This window comes from Medicago sativa, chromosome 5 (assembly GCF_051527215.1).
Source record: "Medicago sativa cultivar Bolivia chromosome 5, Bolivia_mono, whole genome shotgun sequence".
NCBI lineage: Eukaryota > Viridiplantae > Streptophyta > Magnoliopsida > Fabales > Fabaceae > Medicago > Medicago sativa.
The window spans coordinates 75,876,667-75,900,481 of NC_140753.1; the positions used below are offsets into that span (position 1 = coordinate 75,876,667).

Sequence of the window (23,815 nt, forward strand, 5' to 3'; positions counted from 1 at the left end):
CGTATGTGTCACTACCGTTATTGCACCGCAATGTGCCGTCCGATAGCATTCAAATTTTTTTTTTTAAGTATAATAAATTATAAAGGTTAAACATGGGTTGATTTAAAATAATAAAGGTAAAAATGAAACAAAAGATGATGAGTTATAAGTTATAAACTCAAACGCTACTTGAAATAGCGTCTGGAAAATAATTTATAAGCTCCTAAAATAAACTATAAGCTCGTTGTAAAAAAATGTTACTAAACTTAGCTATTTTTGTGAAACAAGCTTATAATGAGTAGGAATGAAGTTCTCATTAAGATATTCCTAAAAGCAGAATAAATTTATATATAACTACCTATTTATTTTCTTGGTGGTGGCCGGGGTTTGAACCCCGCACCTTGCATATATTATGCATTGTTCATACCAACTGAGTTAAGCTCACAATGACATATATAACTACCTATTAACCATCCTATTATAGATATTCCTGCGAATATTATAATATTAATCAAACTTTTTTTTTAAATACCTTAGAATAATCCCTCAAAAAAAAATAACTTAGAATAAAACTCTCATACTAGTATTCTTAAAAAATTATTTTCATGGTTGATTGTTATTGAAATTCTTTAAGTACGAAAGTTTATGGTGTCAAAGTTTACAAAACTATTCTCATGTTTTAGCTCACCTTGTCTATTCTCATTTGTTCCAATATTAATCTTCATCTTTCGATCCATCGATTGATATTTGAAATATGATTTAAAAAAGATGAGATTAGATTAGAAAATAAACTTAAATAAAACAAAGTTCTAGACTTGGATTGAATAGGATTTAGTCATTAGATTCATCCAACAATCCCAAGACATAGAAGGTTTACGGGCCAGGATTTGCTGCTGTAAAAAATAACGCAGTTACACGCTGTTTTTCATTTAAGCCATTGGATTAGATTACAACATTGGGAAGTCTTGTGGCACAACTTCATCCAACGGTTGACATTAAAACTGCGGGCAACTGCGGGAAAAGTTACAGCACCAAATCCCAATCCTTTCTCACTCATGTTCATTGTAGGCAAAAAGTAATGATTAAAAAACATTGAATAATAATGCATAAAAGTAAATAGCTCAATGGTAAATTGCAGAATTATAAATTGCAAGAATATAAAGAACAAATATAACAAGAACTTAGAACAAAATTTTGATTGCAAAAGTAGAACAAGTTCACAATGATCCAAGATGGTTTGTCCGTCTCATATAAGCCTTATTTATAGCCTGAAACCACAGACCAAACATTAACCACGAATTACAAGGCTTTAATGGGCCAATTCCAAGAGTTTTCAATGATAAAAACTGACTGCATAACGCACGCGACCGTCCCAAATGGGCGCACGGTCGTGCCATGTTTCAAAATGCAATTTTCCAAACAGCTGAAGGGGTGCACGACCGTGCTATTAGGGCGCACAGCCTTGCGTGTATGTTTGCACTTTTCAGGCACGGTCTGCCCATGCACGACCTAGTGTAAATGTGGCACGACCGTGCCAACACCCAGGTGCTCCAAAACTTGATTTTTCTCTTTTTTTTCTTGACTTTTCATCCATGCTTTTGATCCTCAACTTGTTCTTCATTATTTTTACCTAGAAAACAAAACAAAAGACTTTGAAGTAAAATAGTTCTAAAAGTAAACTTAAACACACAAATTCTTATTGAAATTAACAACTAAACACAACATAAACTATGACAAATTATGGCTTATCACTTATTATTGGTTAATAATGACATAATACAAATTCAGTAGTGGAACTGGAACCAACATGAAAAAGAAAAATACAACAATATGGGAGTTGTTGTCTAAACTTTAAAATCCCTTATTGATCTCTCTCATTTCTTTCCCTTAATCTTTTGCCTCTCATTTTGCACATTCCTCTACAAAGAACAATAAATTTTTGTACATACTATTCACATCTATTCTATCTATTCTATATGTTTATACATTACATATGTGACATCTTTGGCATGTATAGCTGGAGGTTTTTCTCAAGCTATATATTCATTCTGGCTCTAACAAAAACATTATCTCATGCATGTGGTGAACGTCTTGCAAAATGAACTCAAAATAACTCATCACCGACGGCAACGCCATCAAATTCAAGTTGTGAAGAGACTGTTGTATCAGAAGTGGTATCATCAACACTCAAGTTGGAAAAATCACCATTAAGGGATGAATAACTTTCATCTTCACCACAAACGGAAGGGGCAGGGGAAGCTTCGGGTGTGTTGGTAGTGAGAGTGCTAGCAGGTGAAGGAAATGAATCGTTGTCTTCAGTCTGTTGTTGGAGACTCCAATACATTATACTGGCTGCAAGAGTCAGAATCATCTTCTGATTAACCTGTCATAAGTTCAACAAAAAATCAACGAAACATCGATAATGTTATGCTAGATTGTGTATAAAGTTGTGTATGAAATACGAATGAATCTCACTGATGGTGGAAAGTATACCTCCATAATATCCTCAGGTAACAAATATATGGAACAACCAAGCTTTCGTGCGACACTGATTATGTAAGTGGCATTCAACTTCTTCTCATCATCTATAATTTCAACAACAACAAATTAAGTCAATTCAAGAAACTGATAAAGAGTAAACCTTCGATTTAGCGCATGAACTAATGCAATATTATAAGTAGCCCATAAACTATTATTAATCCATCAAATTAGTCTCTTAGTTCCTTTAAAAATAGGAGAGGAAGTGATAGTTCGGAGACTAAATTGATGAATTAAAAGTAGTTTATCGCTGCTAATTATATATCTATAGTTTAGCGACTAAATTGGAAAAAGAGTGATAGTTATTGTCGGTTTATTCAATGACAAAAATAGAAAAGTATAAGAAAGAGCATGGTTATCTATTATAGCTAAAAATTAGCCAAACTCAACGGCAACTATTGCATTTGTATGGAAACATACCACTTTGACCCTTGGTAACTAGGTTCCAATTGACAACCCTTGGCTCTACTGCACTGAGAAGCTCCAGGAAGAAGAGTCCACTTGACAAGCTCTTATCCTGTACACAAAATTGCATCCAAAATAGTGTCACTAATAAATCATTGTTTTAGTCTACTGTTATCGTGCATTTAATGGGGAAATAAACCATTTTTTTTCTTCAAAAAACCTTAAAGCTCTGAATGTGAGATGTTCTTCCAATGCTATTCACTTTTCTGTTTGCCCATTTAAGAATATCAGCATCACTTATCTCCTTTCCTTGGGAATGAGATCTCAAATTTCTCAACAGTTGAAGCATTGTGAATCTCATCAACTGCCACAATAAAGCTGAAAAATAGAACAAATCTTCTTAGATTATGACAACCAAGTTCGTCTCCACGACACACACAATGCAATACTAGCTGATTTTTTGGTTTTGGCAAAAAATCTAAGATACATAAATAGCAGCAAATTAAGTACATAACATTTGTGTTGAAGCTATAACATGAAGAATGGATTACCAAGAATGAGCTTCTTATTTCCTTGCACAATATCATTGCCAGCTACATTGACTAGTGAAAATTTCAGTTGTTTACCGACTCTTATGACTTGATTGCAGTTCTCTACTTTTCTAAATGGCATTCTAATTGGAGGTCTTGTTGCCTGTTTCCAGTTAACCGATTCAGGAAAAATCTTGTCTAGAACTTCTAAGAGTATCCATCTACACGAAAAAAAGTAAAAGAAATCAAACACATTAAGAACTAATTTAACTTGCATCCATCTGTAGCAGGAAAATTCCAAGTTGAAAATATACATGAAGATAGCTTCATATATTGATGATGTATTTTAAGAGAAGGAACGGGATACATACCCATTTCTGACATCCTCAAATAGATTATTTACACGAGTAGAAATTCCAAGACTATTGATCCACATTCTAAAGCATCTCTCTTCTCTACATGTTTGCACATCTTCTGTTATCATCTCAGCATATGACATCTTTTTAGTATCTGTCGATAGGCCACTCCTGCATTGCTTAAGGCCCTAATTAAATAACTTAAGAACTTACAAAAATAAAACAGATCCAGAAATATGCACGAGTAATAAAATTGGTTACACAATCGATTTCATACCTGTGATGAAATAATTGAGCGACAAATGCAAGATTAAGATTTGAGGTTCCCTCGGTAATGTCCCTTGTGCTCAAGTACCTTTTGCAGCCCATTCTTTCTGCATGCTCAAGCACAAGATTTGCTCTTTCATTGGCATCTTTAGTATCCAAGGTGGCTGGACTGCAATGTTCAGGAGCAAGGACATTCAGAAGATATGCATAAGCCTCTGCATCCTGTAAATATATATCGCCATAATCAATAAAGACGTTGATTGATAATATCTAGGTTCAATTTCAAACTATAGAGGCAAACTGCTCATAAATTCAACAAATTAAAAAAAAACTCGCTTCTTAGAATGACATCTATCTAGTTGCGATAGCAAACACGAATAATTACTAACAAAACCAAAAAATTATAAGATAGTTAAAAGAGTATAAAACATGGCTACTTCTAAGTTCTAACATGAAAAAGTTATGCAGGTTGTGCATGATACACAACATTTATTCACCATAGGATTAGATAGTGGCACCACATTTGATGGTACACCCACCGTATGGAATCATTTCCCTTCTGTCTTTCAATCAAGCCATTCACTACCCTCCGCCTCTCCACCAAAAAATGACTCTTTCTTACTCCAGTTGAATTCGGCTAATTGCTGCTCTCGCAGGCTCGCGTCCAGCCCTTCTTTTTCACATGATTCATTTTCCAACCTAATAAAAATCTACCTTTATTTGCGGTCCTCAAAATATACTAGATGGTGTAAGTCAAATAAAGAACCCTGCCAATAACTTCTGCAATTATATTGGTTTCATCATCACCCTTCCGAGTTTTCCACCCCTTTTTATATATCCTGCTTTTTACTAATGAAAATATTCGGTTATATAACAAAACAGATCATGATGCAAATGAGGAAAAAGAAACAAAGGGAAACAGTAGCCGGAATGAGAGACTTCATGTGCAGCTTCACCTTGCGTGCTGCAAACAACCAACCGTTGCCACTGTCGCAGGATGATGGCCGATCGTGATTCGGAACATACCGAGTGTTCGGAAGGGGTTGGGAAGTGATTTTGGTATGGAAGGAAATAATTCCATGTGGAGGGTGTAGCATCGAATATGGTGAGACAACTTAACCAACGGTGAACAAAAGTTGTACAACACACACAATTTACATGACTTGTGCAAGTTAGAATTAGCCATAGAACAATCCTAATCATAAAATGTTGTTAAAGAAATTCTCATATTTATACCTTCAAATCAGAAGAAAAATTCTTGACTGTTTTCTGGTAACCTCCCCTTTGGAGATGAAAATTCATCCATCTTAGTAGAACTTTGTCAGGAGACAAATTAAGAAGCTCTTCGATATCCTGAGACGAATAAAAAGTAAGATTAATCAGTTATTGTAAAAATAAAACATCAAAATTGATTTAATTAAAATAGACTAAACGTTAAAAAAGAAAAAAAAATTGCGTATCTCATTACCTGGTTATCATCAACCAATTCCACAAGCTGAGGTGTCTTCTTAAGGCTAAGATCTGCCAGAAGTTGGATCTGAAATTACCAGTAGAGTGGAAGAAAAAGAGAAACAATGAGTAATTAATCATTTCTAAATTCAAAAGATCTATTAGCCCATTAATAAAATAAATAATGTCATCATCCAAGAAAATTCAAATAACTAAACTAAAGGAAAAAATGCAAATGATATATAAAGTTTAAGTGTTTACCTTTATGATTTGGGAAATCAACCCTAAAACAAGATGAGGCTGCAACATAAACAACCAAACAATAATGTCACAAAGACTGTACGAAGCTCGAGTAAATGTCGACAAAATATTATAGGGAGCTCAGATTTGCAAAAAAACGTACTCTTCCGTCAACCAAGTCTTGTGCGCCAATGTTAACAACTGTGCATCCAATAGCCTTAGCCGAATTGAGGCATAGAGTATGGTTCTCATTTCTCTCCCAAAGAGAAAGATTTCGTTTTGTATTGATGGCTCGCTCGTCTATAGTCCCAGGCACAGCAACATTGATAAGCTTACTGCAATAAACAAGACATAAATCAAACCCGGTATTATATTAAAGGCTAGTACAGACAGAAGTAAAATGCGAAAATCAGCAGACCCTGTTTATATACCACAGAAGAATGCCATCTTTTGAAAGATCAAATAGATCATTTGTAGCTGGATCCAAAGGAAGATACTGACTCAAGAATGGGTCATCACCAAGGTAGCTGTTTATGTGAGCAACATAGAAGCCCTTTTCTGATCCGCTAATCGTGTGAAGAAGGGTGGTTATGCTTTCGTTAAGGAATGATGAGGAGTGCTTCAGTCCTCCTTGTTTCGTTGTAGCTTGGTTTCGCAAATTCAAATATACCTGCATGAAAAATGTAATAATAAATTAAAAGGTTACACACATTAAGTAACAAGCATTACGTTTAATGCTACATAACACAAACCATTACAATGCTACATACCATTCTTTTCAATGGGAGTAATGATAATGAATTAAACTACATTCCAAATCCGAGTTTCCACGTACTACACTCAAACAACCAAGTGGATTCAAAAGCCATTGACTAAGTGTAAAATTAAAACCTTTTGACTTGGCTCTAAGAATTGTCCAAAATAAAACTTCCGTCTCGTCCATTACCTTCTCTCAATTAAACTCTTTTCAGGTGAAAAACATTGTATTTATGTATTTCCAAATTGTCACAATGTTAGAAAGCCATACTAAAACCATCTTTTCTCTAATATTTTTGCCACCGTTCACTAATCATTTCAAAGTCTCACCTTCTATATAAAAGCTGCCGAAATTCCTAATCATTTGAAAGTCTCGCTCTACACCACCGAGAGAATTCTACAATTAAAAAAGAGATGATTTAACAGTTTCAAGGTTCCCACATCCTACTTTGTTGACAAGTGACCAGACGCTCGAATGTAGTATTTAAACATAGCATTACATTCGTACTCTAGAACCCTAAGTATTACATGATACAAAAACTACGGCTCTGCTATCGAAGACATAGACACAATTAACCGAACTAAGATCAATCGTTTATGTTCTTGTGTATGCTTGCATATCTGTTTAAGTTAGAGGCGGGTTTTTTGTTTTAACAAAGCACGTTTCTATTAATAATATTGAAAAATAAAAATGAAAACCATAAAACTTACTTACCATTAAGAAAGCTTCAAAATCAACATTAGTTGTAAAATCATTGCGTGATTCATTCAAGATCCCCCTAATCTCATCTTCACTGTACATATCTATGAATGCCTTTAGCTTCATCATTAAAGATGGTAAATCTCCATATGTAACTTTACCATTCTGATTTTTGAAAGAGATAAACTACACCACCACAAAGAAAAGCAACATAGGTAAAAAAAAAACACATACGATAAAATATATGAAATTGGACCAAAATTGTCCTTCGTATAAGGAAAGAAGAAAAGAACTTACTTTTGATTTAAGGCTGCGAAGTTCAACCTGTGTAAACTGGCTTTGAAGCAATTGATCAGATACAATAACACCCTCAAATTTTGACATCTTGGTAAATCACCAATGCATTAAAAAGATAGAGAGAAAGAGATCCAAATGCAGGTATCAAAAGTATCTCTTCAAAAGGAAAAATCTTAAAAGTATTTGCAGAAAAAGGAATAACAACAATGTGGTAATGTGAAGTACTCAACAAACTAATGCCAGAAACATAAAGGACCAAATCTAGAAGTGGTTTTAGGTCGTGTAAGTGATCAATCTGTCCAACGTTATCCTGACAAAGCACAAACAAAAACATAAGCTAAAAATAGAACAAAGAATATGTAAATAACAAAATTTCATATTTAACAAAAAAAAAAAAAAAAGAAACATAGAGTTTGTTACATGTTATTATTATATCAAAAGACCATCATGATCCAAAAATGAACAAAAATTCATTGATAAGAAAAGGGTGTGATGCATTTGAAATCTTGGTGTAAGAACTAAGACACGAGTGAATTAAAGTAGTAATAAATGAGAACATACCGAGATACTTAAAAATCAGAAAAGAGTTGTTTAAGACTCAACCGTTTGTGGTAAGTACATTGAATGAAGGAACATGGAGAGAGAGAGAGAGAGAGAGAGAGAGAGAGAGAGAGAGAGATTTCTTGATGGGGTGGCAACGTGAGAGAGAAGAGAAGAAGCATAGAGATTTCTTGTTTTTTTGTTGTTTCCCACGTTGTTGTTGTTGTCGTTGCGCGCGTGACATGTTGAATAACTTAGCTAGCTTTATGGTTCACACACGTCATTCTCTTTGGTGTATAACAATTTTGTTCTTTTCTTCTACAACCGACTTTTATTTCTCTTATTATCTTTTTATTTTATTTTATAAGATTTCTCTAATCTTATTACGTTTGATTTGTGTTATAAAAGGTTGAAATGTTGAGTTGTGACTTGAATTGAATGATTGTCATCTCACAAAAATACATCCTGGACCTTGCAACAGCTAGGCCTCAGATTTGATTTGGAACCAAAGAGGAATAGAAAAGAAAGAAATGTTGATTGTGTTGAAAAGTATAAAAATATCCTTTGAAATACACTTTTTCAGTCTCGATCACATTTTTGTTTAGCATTTTAAAGGATAAAAAATGTTGATGGAAATTTTTTACGGTGACTAAAATTGCTAATGAAACATTTATAAACACTAAAAAGTGTGATTTTATTTTGTAGAAATTAAAAATGAAATTATGAATATATATATATATATGGATTATTTACTTAATTAACCCTAATAAAAATTAGGACTTGAGTTTAGGCATGGCAACAAAACCCATACCCGTGGTTACCCGCCCGAACCAAATTCAATTTGACGGGTTTTCCCCGTTTTGACTGAGTTTGGGTATGGGTTTGGGTTTTCCCCGATTTCAAAACACGGGTATGGGACGGGTAACGGGTATATAGGTACCCACCCCGAACCCATACCCAAACCCGTCCCAAATGCAGAAAACTATTTTATGTTGATATGCCATGTTATTTTGTTTGATAATTGTCGTGTTATAAAAGCTACCATTGATATTTAAAGGAGCAACTAAATCAACCGGTCTAAAAAATGTTAAAGTGAACATATTGTTGGATAATGCATTACAATATTTCACTAGGGTTGCAAAAAAAATTATATTTTTTATTAAAAAAATATTATTCAATGCGGGGATGGGGCGGGGATACCCGAACCCGTAGGGGACGGGGATGGGGTTCAATTTCTCATCCCCGTTGGGTATGGGTAGGATAGCGGGTAAGTATATGAGAATCGGGTATGGGGATGAGGAATGTAAAACCCGTCCCCACCCCGCCCCATTGCCATGCCTACTTGAGTTATGTATCCAATCTAGCTAATCTCGTTAGGGTAATAATTAGCATGACTCATTATTTATATCTCATCAAATCATGTGTTCCATATTTTATTCAACAAGGTTAATACTTTTTCCGTTTCAGATTAAATGTCACATTTGAGTTTGTGTAAAAATAAGGGTTAAATATGTTTTTGGTCCCTATAAAATTGCGACATTCTAAGTTTAGTCCTTACTTAATTTTAATAGCTTTTTTAATCCCTACAAAAAAAAATTTACTTATAATTTTAGTCCCTGCTAAAATAAATTTTGTTTAATTATCCTTAAACTCTTAAATTTTTTAACGATTCTTTTTATACAAGTTTAGAACACTATGACAGGTTCATTTACTAAAATCTATAATTTTTTAACATGAAATAAATTAAATATGAATTTTTTAAAACGACAAAAGTTTAAGATATAAGTAACAAAAATATGGACGTAGAAATCAAATTTTTGCGATATTTTTTTCGGAGGACCTTTTAATAACGTTCTTAACACGCCTGTAAAAAATTGTGGAAAAACTTAAGAGTTTAAGCATAAATTAAACAAATTTGGATTGAATAAGGACTAAGATTGAGTGCAAAATTTTTTTGTAGGGATTAAAAATGCTATTAAAATTAAGTAAGGACTAAACTTACAAGGTCGCAATTTTGTAGGGACCAAAAACATAATTAACCCTAAAAATAATTGGTAGAGTTGATTTCAATAATTGGTAGAGTTGATTTCAATAGTAAATTTTTTTTTATTATTAAAACGGCCTTTTTTTTGTGGTGGCTGAGGTTTGAACCCCGAACCTTGCATATTTTTATACATTTGTCCATACCAACTGAGCTAAGGTCACGAGGACATTAAAACAGTCTTATTGATTGTACTAAAAGAAGGTTGCTTTTAACATGAGGGTTTAATTAAATCCTTCATTGGTTACACATTAAAAAAACACTATTACATTTGTACATAAAAATGAGAACATTTGTACATATCTGCACACAATCTTTTTTTTTAGGAATATCTACGCACAATCTTAATACTATGAGAGTAGCAAATGCGAGAAAATGCATGCTTGAATACTACTCCCTCCGTTTCAAAATGAGTGTCGTTTTAGGTGTTTACACACATATTAAGAAATGCAATGATTAAGAGAAAGAGAATGATTATTTTACCAAATTATCCTTATTAACTATTGGTTAGTTTTAAAAATAATACTTTGAAAGTCGTGTGCAGAGTATTAATTGGAGGGTACAATTGAAAAGAAAAAGTTATTATTGCATTGGAAACTGAAAGCGACACTCATTTTGAAACAAATTTTTTTTGTTAAAGCGACACTCATTTTAAAACGGAGGAAGTAGCAAATATCCGACACATCCAGGATGCCAATAAAAATCTTGTGCTAGCAAGGAAACACAGAAATAATGCTTAATACAAAATTATCCGACACTATCTCGATCATCTTCTAAAATTGAATTGTCATCTTCATAAACGGTTTAGTCAAGGCCAACAATTACAGCTTTACAGGTTCTTATAAATAGCAAAAGTAAAAAAGAAAAAGAGGGTCGAGAAAATGAAATGGACTGAACCAACGACAAAACACAAATTGAACAACCATGAAGCCAAAATATTCAAAGCACATCAAAACTTTGATGGTAGCTGTTAAAGTAGACTAATATAATACGTGAATAGCATCGAATAAAATGAATACCAACTTTGCGATTTTCATATTAAACAGATAACGCAATCTAGTGTCTGGGTTTGAAGAGGGTTGTTTGTCAAGTGATGTACTTCCTTTAGTCACATTTATAAACAAATATTGATTTTTTTAGTTTCATTGAAAAAGCAATATTTGCTTATAAATGTGACCGGAGTGAGTAGCTAGTAAACCTAAACAACGGTCGGAGTGGGTCGGTATATGTTCGAAAATCCCAATCCAAGTGATAACTGCGGATGATGAAATGGAATCCAATCATGCCCATTTACTTAGACGGTTAGATCGGATGACGGGTTATTCACGTGATGGTTTGACCGGATTGGTTTGGTCGCTTCAAGATCAGAAAAAAAATTTATGCCCAAAAGTTCAAATTTTTCATTATTCAGCGACAGGAGAAAGAGAAGAGATGAAGAATGAATTTTTGGAGGTTGTGTGTAAAGAGGCGGATGGAGTTGCTCTAATGATTGCACTCGAAGCATAAATTAACATAGCATGCATTCTACCTTACGAAGATGAGGAGAGAAAACAAAAAAGTAAACTGGAATAAGAAGAGAGACATTTGAATTGATAGTGGTGAGGTGTAGAGAGGAAAGAAAGAGTAAAAAAAAAAAACATGTAGTTGTCATGTTTTTTTGTGGTGTTTAGGGCTTAAACTCCAGACTTTGTATATATTATGCATTGTTTTATCAACTGAGTTAAGTTCACGAAAACATTTAGTTATCATGTACTCTCTCCGTCCCTAAATGTAGGCACTCATTGCCTTTTTCGCATTTCTTAAAAAAAATTGTCAGTGTAATTAATGTGTCTGTTTTGTGTGTTAATATTATGAAATTGTCCTTTGTTTGTATGTGTATTAAATTTAACTTTTCATATTTCAAGACAAGATAGTAGTATTAATTAGGGGTATGTTTAGGAAAAAATAATAAATGGATCTAGTAATTTGAAAAGGGGTTTACACTTAGGGACAAAAATAAAATCAAATGGATGCTTAGATATAAGGACGGATGGAGTAGTTATCTGTTAAAAGTCCTAAAACTAAAGAAATAGTCAAAGAAAAAGTAACATAAGGTGGGATAGGATTGAACAAGTGGCTATGTTATATATATATATATATATATATATATATATATATATATATATATATATATATATCTTACATAATTGTACGGTCAATTATAGATGTCGTTGGGTGAAAATCTTAAGTCTAATACCGATAGTATCAAGTCATCTAAAATCAAGTTAGTCAAACCGCTGAACCTGTTTGATTAGTTTGAACCGACCCGCATTTCAACGGGTCTGTTGGACCAGGTGGTTTTTGGTGGACAACATTTCTCTGTCCACCCTTGTAACTAGTAACTATCCATATACACCTGCATGTCCACCATAATTATATATTGACACTTAATATTAATTGAGTGGACAACTTCATTTCTTAGTATAAATGAACATCATCATACTACAGTTGTTGCATAAAAATGTAATTAGTGTCATTAATTCTAAAAATATATGCATTTATATCATATTTACTTCAAAACTATAACAATGGACACATTTATAAAGTATAAAATTATATATTCATATAAGCAGTTGATACAACAAAATTAACTATCACAAAAACTATATGATGTATTATTGAACAATCGAATATGTGATTTCCATCCTTGTTGACAAATATAGAAACGTTAACCCGCAAAAACACAAACAACTGGTCTTGGATTCCGTTGTACCTAGTTAAGCCTTCAAATGTTTTAGGTTTTGAAGTTGGAATTTGTTACAATGTAGGTTGTTGAAAGTAGAGGTGATAAATGGGTTGCCCCGGCCCAGCTCGCCCTGGTCTGAGAGGCCCAACTATATAAATGGGTCAGCCCGGCCCGGCCCAGTCCATTTATAATTGGACCGCAAATTCTATAGCCCGTCCCATGTGGGCCGTGGGCCAGCCCGGCCCGTTTATGTTTTATTTTTTAAATTTAATAAAAAAAATTATGTATTAGTTACTCACCACTATTTTTTTGCTAAAATATGATTGGATGGACATAAGAATGTAAATAATTTTTACATTAACGTTGAATTATAGTTAAACTCTAGATTATTCCTTCAATTAAATCAAATTAATAATTTATAAACTTTAAAATTTTAAAACTTTAAGCTAAATTCATTCATATTTATTAAGTTTATTTATTTAATATTTTTTTATTAATAAATTTTAAATTAGTTGATCATTTTAAAAAAAAATAATGTTTTTTAACCAAAGTCAAATGAATTTGGGCTAATGGGCCAAAAAAACCCAAGTACATTTTTGGGCTAGTTTTTTAGGCCCAACCCAAAATATGGGATAATGGGCCGGCCCATTAGCCCGGCCCATTTTCAACAATTCTAGTTGGAAGAATGGAATCAACAAAAACTCGCAAGAACGTATCATAAGCATATAAATTACAAACAATAGTTTTATAAAATTTTGGTTTTGATTAAAATTATTTTGATTTTTATTAAACTTATAAGTATATATAATTTGCACATTCATATTGTAATAAAATATACTTATATTTTTCAAAGACCTCAAAAATATAGCAAATATATAATATAAATTCTTATATTTTTAAATAACACCAACAATATAGCATTATTGGCAAATTTGTTTAAGATGGTATAATTGGAAGTGAAAAAGGTAATATAAAGAGTTTTGTAACAAAAAAAAAAGTTGTATTTTATAAAAAGTAAGTGGATGTAGGTTGCTAATTTACTCCTTAATATTTTTGGACAGGAGTAAGTTAACATCCCAGATATTGAAAAGTTAGAAGAAATATTGTACATTGTGGTTCAAAAAGGTTATAGTGTTCGTTCAAAAAGGTGGGAGTAAGAACATATCACATTTGGTTGAAAACGAACGTTGTAGTTGAACAGAGCAATATCTTTAGTGTTCGACGGCCAAATACCATAAACAATCAAACAACTTGGTGGGTTTTTTGTGCAATTGGAAACCCTGCATTTTGCAGGTGTCCATTGTAAGGCCATGACCAAATGATCATAGTCATTAACAATAGTAACTCTTGTGACTGTGGGCATGAGATGAGAGTGAGCGTGAAAAATAGTAAAGACAGGGCCGTTCTTTGGGGAGTGCAAAGAGCTCAACCGAGCTGGGCCTCCTAAAGTGATGGGCCTCAAGAAAAAAATTATTGTTCAATATACCCACCCCCCACTCATAAAAGAAAAATAAACATGTTTCATGTTTCATTTTCTAAGTAAAAAATCATGATTCATGTTTCTCTTTCTAAGTTAAAAAACACGTCTTTAGTAAAAATAATTGCTAATTTTGATTTTGGTGGCTAATAATCATTATACGGGTGTTGTTTTCAATTTAAATAGAAGATTAATCTTTTAAAAAAATTGTGGTTTTATTTATTAAGGGCCTATTTTTACTATGAGAGCCGAGTCTCCGGTTTCACAAGGATGGCCCTAAGTAAAGACATATGGCGAGTTATGATTTTTTGGTGTACGTGAAGAATGAAATGTTTTGCATCCTATTAATAGCCACATGATCAATGCTATTATTAGGTAGGAGGTAGTTTCTGCACATTTTTTCAAGTAGTTTCACGTCTATTACTAAGAATTTTATGAGGAATGAAATTCACATATAACACATTTTCTTTACGTGAAGAATGAAATTCACGCCATTTGTTCACGAAGATGTGTTGATATTCTTGGGGCGATCACATGTTAATATTGTATGAGTAAAACAGTATTTTATGGATCACATTTACTTACTTTCCATTTTTCAATCTCATATGTTATTGATGGTAAAGTGTGGTATTGAGTAAACAATGAAACAACCATTTATTAAGAAAAATCATTTTTACCTATTAATTTTACAATTTCGTCAATTTTTACCTATGAAACAATTTTTACCCTAGAAATATATAGATAAAAAGATACGAGTATTTTGGAGACTTGAATATAGTTATATTTGTAGTCATACGTACTCTGTCGTTTTATGCTATTAGCATAGATGTTGTGAATTTGTTCACAAATTCATCCTTTTTGTTTTTAGCGACTTTGATTTATATTGCATCGATGCACTCTATCAATTTGAATGAATGCATATCGTTTATTTTTATCACAAAAGAAATAAGAACACAAAGAGAAGGGAGACATGGACTAAAACCTTCTCAAGCAAGGCAAATAACAAGAAAATAAAAATAAAAATGTAACAAACCAAGAGTAAAACAAAAAGCGCAGGAAAAGAAACGAACCTATAAAGACCTCAAATCAACCTGGTATCCTACCCTTAGAACAGGTATTATGAACCTGTAAACCCTTCTGCATATATACATATATATATATATATATATATATATATATATATATATATATATATATATATATATATATTTAAGGTCTACATATAATACTACATTGTAAGGGAAACCCTTCTCCCACAAGCACACTAGCTACTACCTCCTTAATTAGACCTTATTATATCAAAAATAACAGGGTCTTCATATAATACTACATGGATTTATTGATTTTTCGACCCAAGTTTAATGATTGATAAAAAAAGTTATTAATAATAAAAAATTGATTTAACTTAATTTACTAAAATGATTATGATTAATCTCTACTAAAACGAAAACGTTTAACAATTTGGATTACATGTTTTTTTTTGGTAGTGTGATTACATGTTTTCTTTTAGAATTAGTAAAAACTATATGAAATAATGGGAAAAAAAATGAAACAATAAATCTAATTTTTCAAAACCAGTCAATTTGTTTAACTAACTTGAGTCCAAAATGAAATGGAGCATGGCCTCTAATACATAGTTTTTCTTAACAAAAATGCAATTTGAACACATAGTTGTCAACAATGGCCATGGGACACTTGGATGTTTACAATTTCGTCAATTTTTACCTTTTTCTGTCAATTTTTTTAAAATAAAACATTATTTTAATATAGTGAAAAAAAATTGTAACACACAATTTGCGTTGTGTTAATAACCAAGTTTACAATTTCGCTAACCATAAAAACGTATGTTACTAACATTTTTTTTAACATTAATTGTTTTGGATGGAATGGTGTTTTGGCACGTCTAATGCAACTTCCATTGACTCTTGATTTACGTATAATATAATCACATGTAAATGCTCATTAAAGCCAATGAGGGTTGTCCGATTCTATATGATCCAATTTCCTCTTATAATATTTTTTAGGGTTAAATATGTTTTTGGTCCCTATAAATATGTCAACTTTTCGTTTTAGTCCCTCTAAAATTTTCTTCAACTTTTAGTCCCTATAAAATTTTCAATCACTACTTTTGGTCCCTATTTTTAATTTAATTTTTGTATTTTTTAATGAAATTGTGCAGAAATGTGTAAAATATTCTAAAAAAAAATCATAACAAAAATTAGAATTTTTTAACAAAACAATAATTAAATATGAATTTTTAACCGTAAAAAATATAAAAATTCATATTAAATTCATGTTTTCTTAAAAAATTCTGAATTTTTTTTGGAGTGATTCTTATAATATTTTGAATTTTTCTGGAAAATTTTATTAAATAATATGAATTCTACATATGTGTTTACTTTAAAAGAGGGACCAAAAGTGAAGATTGAAAATTTTATAGGGACTAAAAGTTGAAGGAAAATTTTAGAGGGACTAAAACGAAAAGTTGACATATTTATAGGGACCAAAAACATATTTAACCCTATTTTTTATTGAGAGGTCAAAATTTCCTATTATATGGAGCATAGATACTCAACAGATATATATCGTGTCCGATAATACACTGACACATATGATTACATTAAATTATATTATGTCATGCTAACTAGTGTTATTGGGACTTTAGTTAAGAAAGATAAAAACAGAAAAATTCATTGAAAACAACAAGCTTTTAACTTATAAAAAGTTCTTTTTTTGAAGAAGTTAAAGTGAAATTATTAATTAACCGTCTTTACTTGCCCCCATAAGGAGTGCTAGAGATAGGTATTTAGTTTTTAAAAAAATGGGTCTTGTTAACGAGTTCCCCCAGACACTCTTTAAGGATTCCAAAAGAAGAAATTATTTATAAAAAAGTCAAATATTTTGATTTGTGATGTATTGATTACACATATTTTTATGATAAGTTACCATTTAAAGGCCTTAACTAGTGCCCTTGGGGCACTGGTTAACATTTTCCGAAAGTTAAATAACACTTCACTTTTTCAATACAAGCTTCACTAGTTAGCATCTTCCATACTTATATCATCTTGGTTGTCGTTTCTTTTTCTTGTTTCTAACACATCTTGGTTGACGATTCTTTTTCTTTCAATAATAATTGGTTTCCCCTATGGTGTCTTAATGGAGTACTATTTAAAAAACCTTAAAAGGAGAAATTAAATACTTATCAAGTTATAAATACACATTTATATATTATAAATGTAAAAATTACTTATTTTAATTTTTTAAACGATATTCTAAAGACACATTTACCATTTATTTGTGAGTTTATTACACTATCTGGGTTCCTCTAATAATATATGTTCATCTCCAACTTTATTTTATTTTACAATTTTTTATTATAATTTGTCTTTTAGAAGGAATAAAAAAATTCAGAGTTTCATTCTTCTTAACTTTGTGAGTGAAGATTAAATTTGGTCACTTATAATTTTTTCGCCGCTCAACGACAAAAAATAATTCCAAACTAGTCGTGACAAATATTAAACTTTAACAAAAATAAAATAAAGAGATACAAATACTAAACTTTAACACCGCCATCTCAAAGTGGAATGAATTCCAATTTAAATTTCAGCAAGTTTGGCATTTCATTGCCTACTAGCCTAATTTAACCTATATGGAGATTATTTTGTAGCTTGCAAACTAGATTGACATTGAGAAGAACAAGGTTTTATATATAGTTCTTCTTTCAAATCTCCATGAAGAAAAGATGTATTTACAGCTAATTGATGAATGTGCCAGTCTTAAGAGGAAACGATAGACAAGAGAGCTACGATTGTTGTTATCTTGACAACTGGGCTAAAATTTTTTAGATAATCTGCGCCCTCCGTTTGTGTGAAACCCTTTGCGACAAGCCTAACCTTGTGTCTCTCTATTGAACCATCGGCATGGAATTTTAATTTGAAAACCCACTTACACCGTATGGCTTTTTTGTGTGCAGGACGAGGAACAACTGGCCATGTGTCAGTTTTCATGAGAGCACATAACTCTAGATTGTGCTGCCTCTTTTCAATTCTCATTAGTCATAGCATCCTCATAAGAAGTAGGTTCAGTGTAAGAAGAAATATTTAGAGTGAAATGCATATGATTTGGAGATAAATTGTGATGTGTAACAAAGTTTAATAGAGGATACTTACCGTCTAAGGATGATGAATGCGGCAGAAGAGTTGAATCATCGGTGGTGGCTTTGTTTAGGTAACAATGATAACCCTGGAGATGATAAGGGGGGTCTGGTGGTTCTGGTTAATTGTTAGTTACTTATAAATCCAATTTCAAATATTCAAATTGAAGGTAACACTTGAAGTATTTATTTATTTGTCCTTATTGCAACATATACCAAGATAGATTGTACATGATATGAAGCATGGACACTCTTCGAATAAGCCGTGTCCTGGTGTCGGATATGTGTCGTGTCCGACATCGACACGACACCAACACATATAACTACACTGAATTATATAATTTTCTTAAATTATTAACGGTATCCATGTCGTGTTCGGTGTCTGTGTCTGTATCCATTCCATGCTTCATATTAAATGAGCATTTGGGGGGTTGGAAATCAAATCAAATATATGTCCATGACCTTATAACAACATGATATGTTATAACAAAAATCCAACTATGGAGAGCTTCCTTGGCCACAGAAAAAACTAAGGTGAGTATGGGACACTCTAGTGGCAAAACATTGTTGGACTCAAGTCAACTAAACTTAATGTTGTGCAACAACTATTGGTGAAAACCCGCCATCCCCATATCAAATTTCGCCATCCCCATATCAAATTTGTTGTGTTTTCATTCGTCGTGACAATTTTTCTTGCTTCTAAAGATACTGGCATGCCGTACGGAAATGGATTAGAGTAAAGTATGTGACTGCAAAACTTTCAAAAGTGGAAATTTTTTAGGGTTCAAGATCGTTCAAAAACAATATAGGTTAAAATCACACAATCGCGATACATGAGGGCCAAATATTCAATTAAACCTAAAAATAAACATAAGAAAATGCTATTATAGGTATTATATAATTGAATGTATGTGTAAAAGAAATTAATCTAAAAAATAGGTTGTGGACGTATGAGTTTTTCTACTTGTTTTCTTTGGGATGAGTTTACCAAGAAGACTTGTATTAAACTCCAAGATTTGCTCTATACGTTTTGTGGATCGCTCAACCTATGAAATAAGTCGATCAGAAGTTACGTCTCGATTCACAAAAATGTTCATCCATGTAAGTCTACTACAATTTTTTGACCCAAACGGTGTCAGCTACCATTTGCCCCTAAAAAGGGTCAACTACCAGTCTCAAATCTTAACTCATAAAGCATGATACTTTCTCCACCCTAAATTTTTAAAAAATTACATATATTTTTGGAAGTGTATGTTTAGATAGTATATTTTACCTGGAAATGCACTTTCACTTCATATAGTACTAAATTTACATTTTTGAATGTCTGCATCTGAAATTATGTTGGGAGTGCGCCAGTGGGGAAATTTGTGATGACAAATAACAGTAAAGCGTCTAATTACAAATTTTGACCATTGAATCACAACAAACATATTGGACCAAACAAAGTTTTGTTTAATATATGTGGAATTTGTTTGGATCTCTCTACTGAATAAGAACTAAACTCACAGTAATAACTCATAAAAAAACTTTGACATTGTTGTATGGGTGGATTGAAATACTGAATGAAAAACGTTCCAAATTTGAGCTAATAATATCGGGAAGGTTGCAAGAGGTTTTGAGATTCAACTGGTTAGATTAATAAAATAAAAAAATAGAAAATGCTAGATATCAAGAATGATTTTATCAAGAAAGATTCAAGAATGACATGACAGAATAATCACCCTTAGATTTCAGTCTTATTTATTAACCTTTCATAAAAAAAAAAATACATAACACCCACCACCCCATGATTTCCGGCCAGGCTGAGATTTTATTGATTAACATTAATTTCAGGACAATTTCTTGATAAAATCTAAGGGTGATCTTGAATTTTTCTTGATAAATTTTTTCTTGATATATAGCATTGCTCCAATTTATACCAATTCTAATGGTTGCAACATATGATGTATAAATGTATTGACAGAATTTAAAAATAGATACGCCATAAATGTTTCTATATAATTCACTTGTAAAAGGAAGCAAAAACAAAAACTACGGTATGACTTCTGAAATATAATTTGGCAAAGCTTTACCAAATGAATTCTTTACCCAACAGATCGCTCCTAACTGAAAAGATCATATTGCCCCTGCCTGAGTTAACTCATGTAGCGTGAGTTAACTCACATTAGTTGTGTTTTCTGGGTGCTCTTTTAAGGTCAGACAGAACCTCATTTCCTCATTTCCAATCTCAAATCTCTCTCAAATTACCCAAATCCGAAATTCTTTCAACTTCAAATCAAACAACACTCCAATAACAAGAACATGTAAGTTTTCACTTAAATTATGATGGTATGATAGATTTTTTCACTTAAATTAGAATTTTTTAGTTTTAGTGTTTTGTTTAAATTTTGATTTTTTTTGTCAATAAATGATACAATGTTACATGTAAATGACTTATATTGCTTAAATTGCATGTTTATGTTAGATTTTTCTCACTTAGATTAGATTTTTTTAGTTTTAGCGTTTAGTTTAAATTTTGATTTTTTGGGCAAGAAATGATACAATGTTACATGTAAATCACTTATATTGCTTAATTGTTTAGATGTTTGCATCTTTACGTTTTAGTCATGAGTTTTAGGGTTTATGTATAATTTGCACTCCAGGTGTTTGATGAAATGTTTGAATGAGTTTTTCATTGATTGTTTTTAATTTCTTATTGTGTAGATTTGAAGCAATGGCCGATATGATCGACGTTCAAGCACAATTCAACGGTGGAGAACCTCAGAGGTTGAAGGTTCGGTACCTTGGTGTCACGTTAAGAGGCCTCAAGGATCAACTGAATGAATTCAATCAAGGAGTCAACACCAGAGACACAAGGAAGGAGGAAAACGTTGGTATAAACATCCAACGTTCGACGATGGGAGAATATCATTCAGTTGGATGAAATTAACGAACGACGATGTGACAAGCATGTTTTGGGAGCACATCATGTTATCGTGGATCGATCTGTGTGTAACGTTGCTGAGATCAACTGAAGATATTCTCAAGAGTTTGATTCCGCCAGAAGATCGTGATTAGGTAGGGAATGCACCTTCCAAGCATTCACCCGAAAGTTTTATTGTTCCTTTCAAAACAACATATATTATGCAGAATCAGCTATATAAGTTATGATATCGAATTCCTTCATATAAGATGAGTGTCACAGAATGGACCTCATTCTTTATGTGATGACTCGTCTTATATGAGGGAATTCGATGTGATAACATATATAGTTGATTCTGCATAACACATGTTGTTTTGAATGGAACAATAAAACTTCCGGGTGAATGCTTGAGAGCTTTTCTTTAGCAAGTTTGAATTTACCCCAAATTTAGAGGTAAGACAATTGTTGTATGACATATCTCTACCTGAATGTCATGTAATAATAGGACATATTTAGGAACTTTATGTATGTAATGTAACTTTTATTCGAATGTATTTAATACACAACTTTATTCAAATTTATTTAATACGCAATTTTTATTCGAGAAATAGCGAAGAGGAGGAGGGTATTTATAGGTGGTTTAAGGTAACATAACACTTTTTTTTTTGAAATGTAACATGATACTTAATGAGGTCAAAAACGTGAAACAAGTTAAAAAAAAAAGTGTAAAATCCATTTACAATGCATTAAAATGCATGAAAAATCGGCCAACCTAGCGTGAGTTAACTCACGCTACTGTGGCCGATTGTTTATGCACCAAGAACACATTTTTTGGACGGTGGTCAGTTATTCAACCTTGATTTTAATCCATTTTTACGCGTTTTTTTTAACTTTTTTGACTGCATTTAGTGTATATAAAACCTATGTTACCCATTCCTCCTTATAAATACCCCTCCAAAACTCACCATTTTCTCACACCATACCTTCTCTCCTCCTCCTCCTCACTCTCTCACCTTTATAGTCTTTGTTTTTTTTAGCTTTTTTGGGGGTAAAAAGAGGCCAATCGAGGGGTAAAAAAGGGTCATGGGAGGGCAAAAAATAGGCCAACCGACTTGGGGCACAAAGAGGTCAACCTTTAGGGTCTGTTTGGTTGCAAAAAGAAAGTGTGAGGAAAGATAGTGAAAGGAAAGATTGTATAAGGAAAGAAAGGGAGTGGAAAGTGAGAGGATTGTTTTAGTTGTTTGGTTTAAGAGAAAGTGGATTAGAAAGTTTGAGGAAAGAATGATCTATTTTTAGTAATTGACATAAACACCCTTATATATATATATATATATATATATATATATATATATATATATATATATATATGATTAATGTGTCTATAGTTTCGTGGAAAAAGAATGAAACGACCTGGATAAATAAATGGAGAGAAACAACCCAGGAATAATAATATTTGTTCAAAAAAAGAAACAATAGTAACATAAATAAAAAAACAATAATGATAGGGGTGTTTTGGACTTTTCAAGTAAAACGTTGAGTTTCCTAAGCCTTTCTGCACATATTGGCGTGGAAGGATTTTTTGTGTGGGTCCCACCAGATTCTTTCTTTCCACCACCTTTTTGGAGGGTTTCCAAACAATGGAAAGTGTTTCTTTCCTTAACCTTTCTTTCCTCATCACTTTCTTTCCTTTGAACCAAACATACCATTAGGGTAAAAGTAAATTTGCTTCTTTTTACCTCAAAAACTTTTTACCGTGGGTAAAAAGACTCTTTCTTGGGAAAGAACCAGATTTAGATTTACCCAAAGGGTTGATGTCTTTTTGCCCCAACCTTGATCCTCTGTTACCCCAAGGTTGGTTTCTTTTTACCTCAAAGAAGCAGATTTAGTAGTTTCGAATAAACTATATCAATTTATGTAAATGTATCAATTATTAATAAAATGAGGTTTTATATGTATTATTTATGTTCCTTTTTATTTATTTATATTAACATTTATTTTATGATTTTGTCATCTAAATAATATTGCGTATTATTTATGTTCCTTTCTTCCTTTCTTTTTATTTATATTAGCATTTATTTTATGATTTTATTAAAATTGCGTATTAAATAAATTCAAAAAAAAAAAACTTGGATATTAATAAACGTGAGTTAACTTACGTTGAATTTTTTTGAAATTTACACTGACGTGAGTTAACTTACACCGTGTGTTTTAACTCATGTAGGGGCATTTTAGTCTTTTCAGTTGGAAATGAACAAAAAACTGTTGGGTAAAGTGCAGAATTCTTACCAAATACTTTGAGGGGAAAATTAGGTACTGTTGGGTAAAGAGCAGAATTCTTACCAAATACTTTGAGCGGAAAATTTGGTCCATCCTCAAATCTAAACTTTCCAAAACTACCATAAATTATTTAATTTCATTCATATTGCTGGAACATACCACAAAACAGTACATGTGAAACAC

General features: G+C 32.1%; 1 protein-coding gene across 5 annotated transcripts; it reads right to left on the reverse strand.

Moving 5' to 3' along the window:
• Positions 1 to 1,150: 1,150 nt before the first annotated feature.
• Positions 1,151 to 8,218, reverse strand: LOC146925084 (fimbrin-1-like). Of its 5 annotated transcripts, none has more exons than XM_085710059.1 (16): positions 8,079 to 8,218; positions 7,518 to 7,827; positions 7,236 to 7,406; positions 6,196 to 6,434; positions 5,928 to 6,099; positions 5,786 to 5,824; positions 5,544 to 5,612; positions 5,312 to 5,428; positions 4,086 to 4,297; positions 3,824 to 3,979; positions 3,474 to 3,673; positions 3,143 to 3,300; positions 2,938 to 3,034; positions 2,473 to 2,564; positions 2,185 to 2,362; positions 1,151 to 1,609 (listed from the first exon to the last, which is right to left on the reverse strand). In XM_085710059.1, the coding sequence occupies exons 2-16, from the start codon at positions 7,602 to 7,604 to the stop codon at positions 1,566 to 1,568; spliced, it is 2,031 nt and encodes a 676-aa protein (XP_085566185.1). In that variant the 5' UTR covers positions 7,605 to 7,827; positions 8,079 to 8,218; the 3' UTR covers positions 1,151 to 1,565. The 5 variants fall into 5 exon arrangements, with proteins under 5 accessions (XP_085566185.1, XP_085566186.1, XP_085566188.1 ...); XM_085710060.1 differs by having other exon boundaries at positions 7,938 to 8,218; XM_085710062.1 differs by having other exon boundaries at positions 7,518 to 8,084.
• Between the last annotated feature and the right edge of the window lie 15,597 nt (positions 8,219 to 23,815).

Coding starts and splice junctions, on each gene's coding strand:
- LOC146925084 (XM_085710057.1), bottom strand. CDS start 7,604: ATGTCAAAATTTGAGGGTGTTATTGTATCTGATCAATTGCTTCAAAGC. Junction 7,407..7,517: donor TTCGCAGCCTTAAATCAAAA/GTAAGTTCTTTT, acceptor GTGGTGGTGTAG/TTTATCTCTTTCAAAAATCA. Junction 6,100..6,195: donor AAAGATGGCATTCTTCTGTG/GTATATAAACAG, acceptor TGTTTATTGCAG/TAAGCTTATCAATGTTGCTG.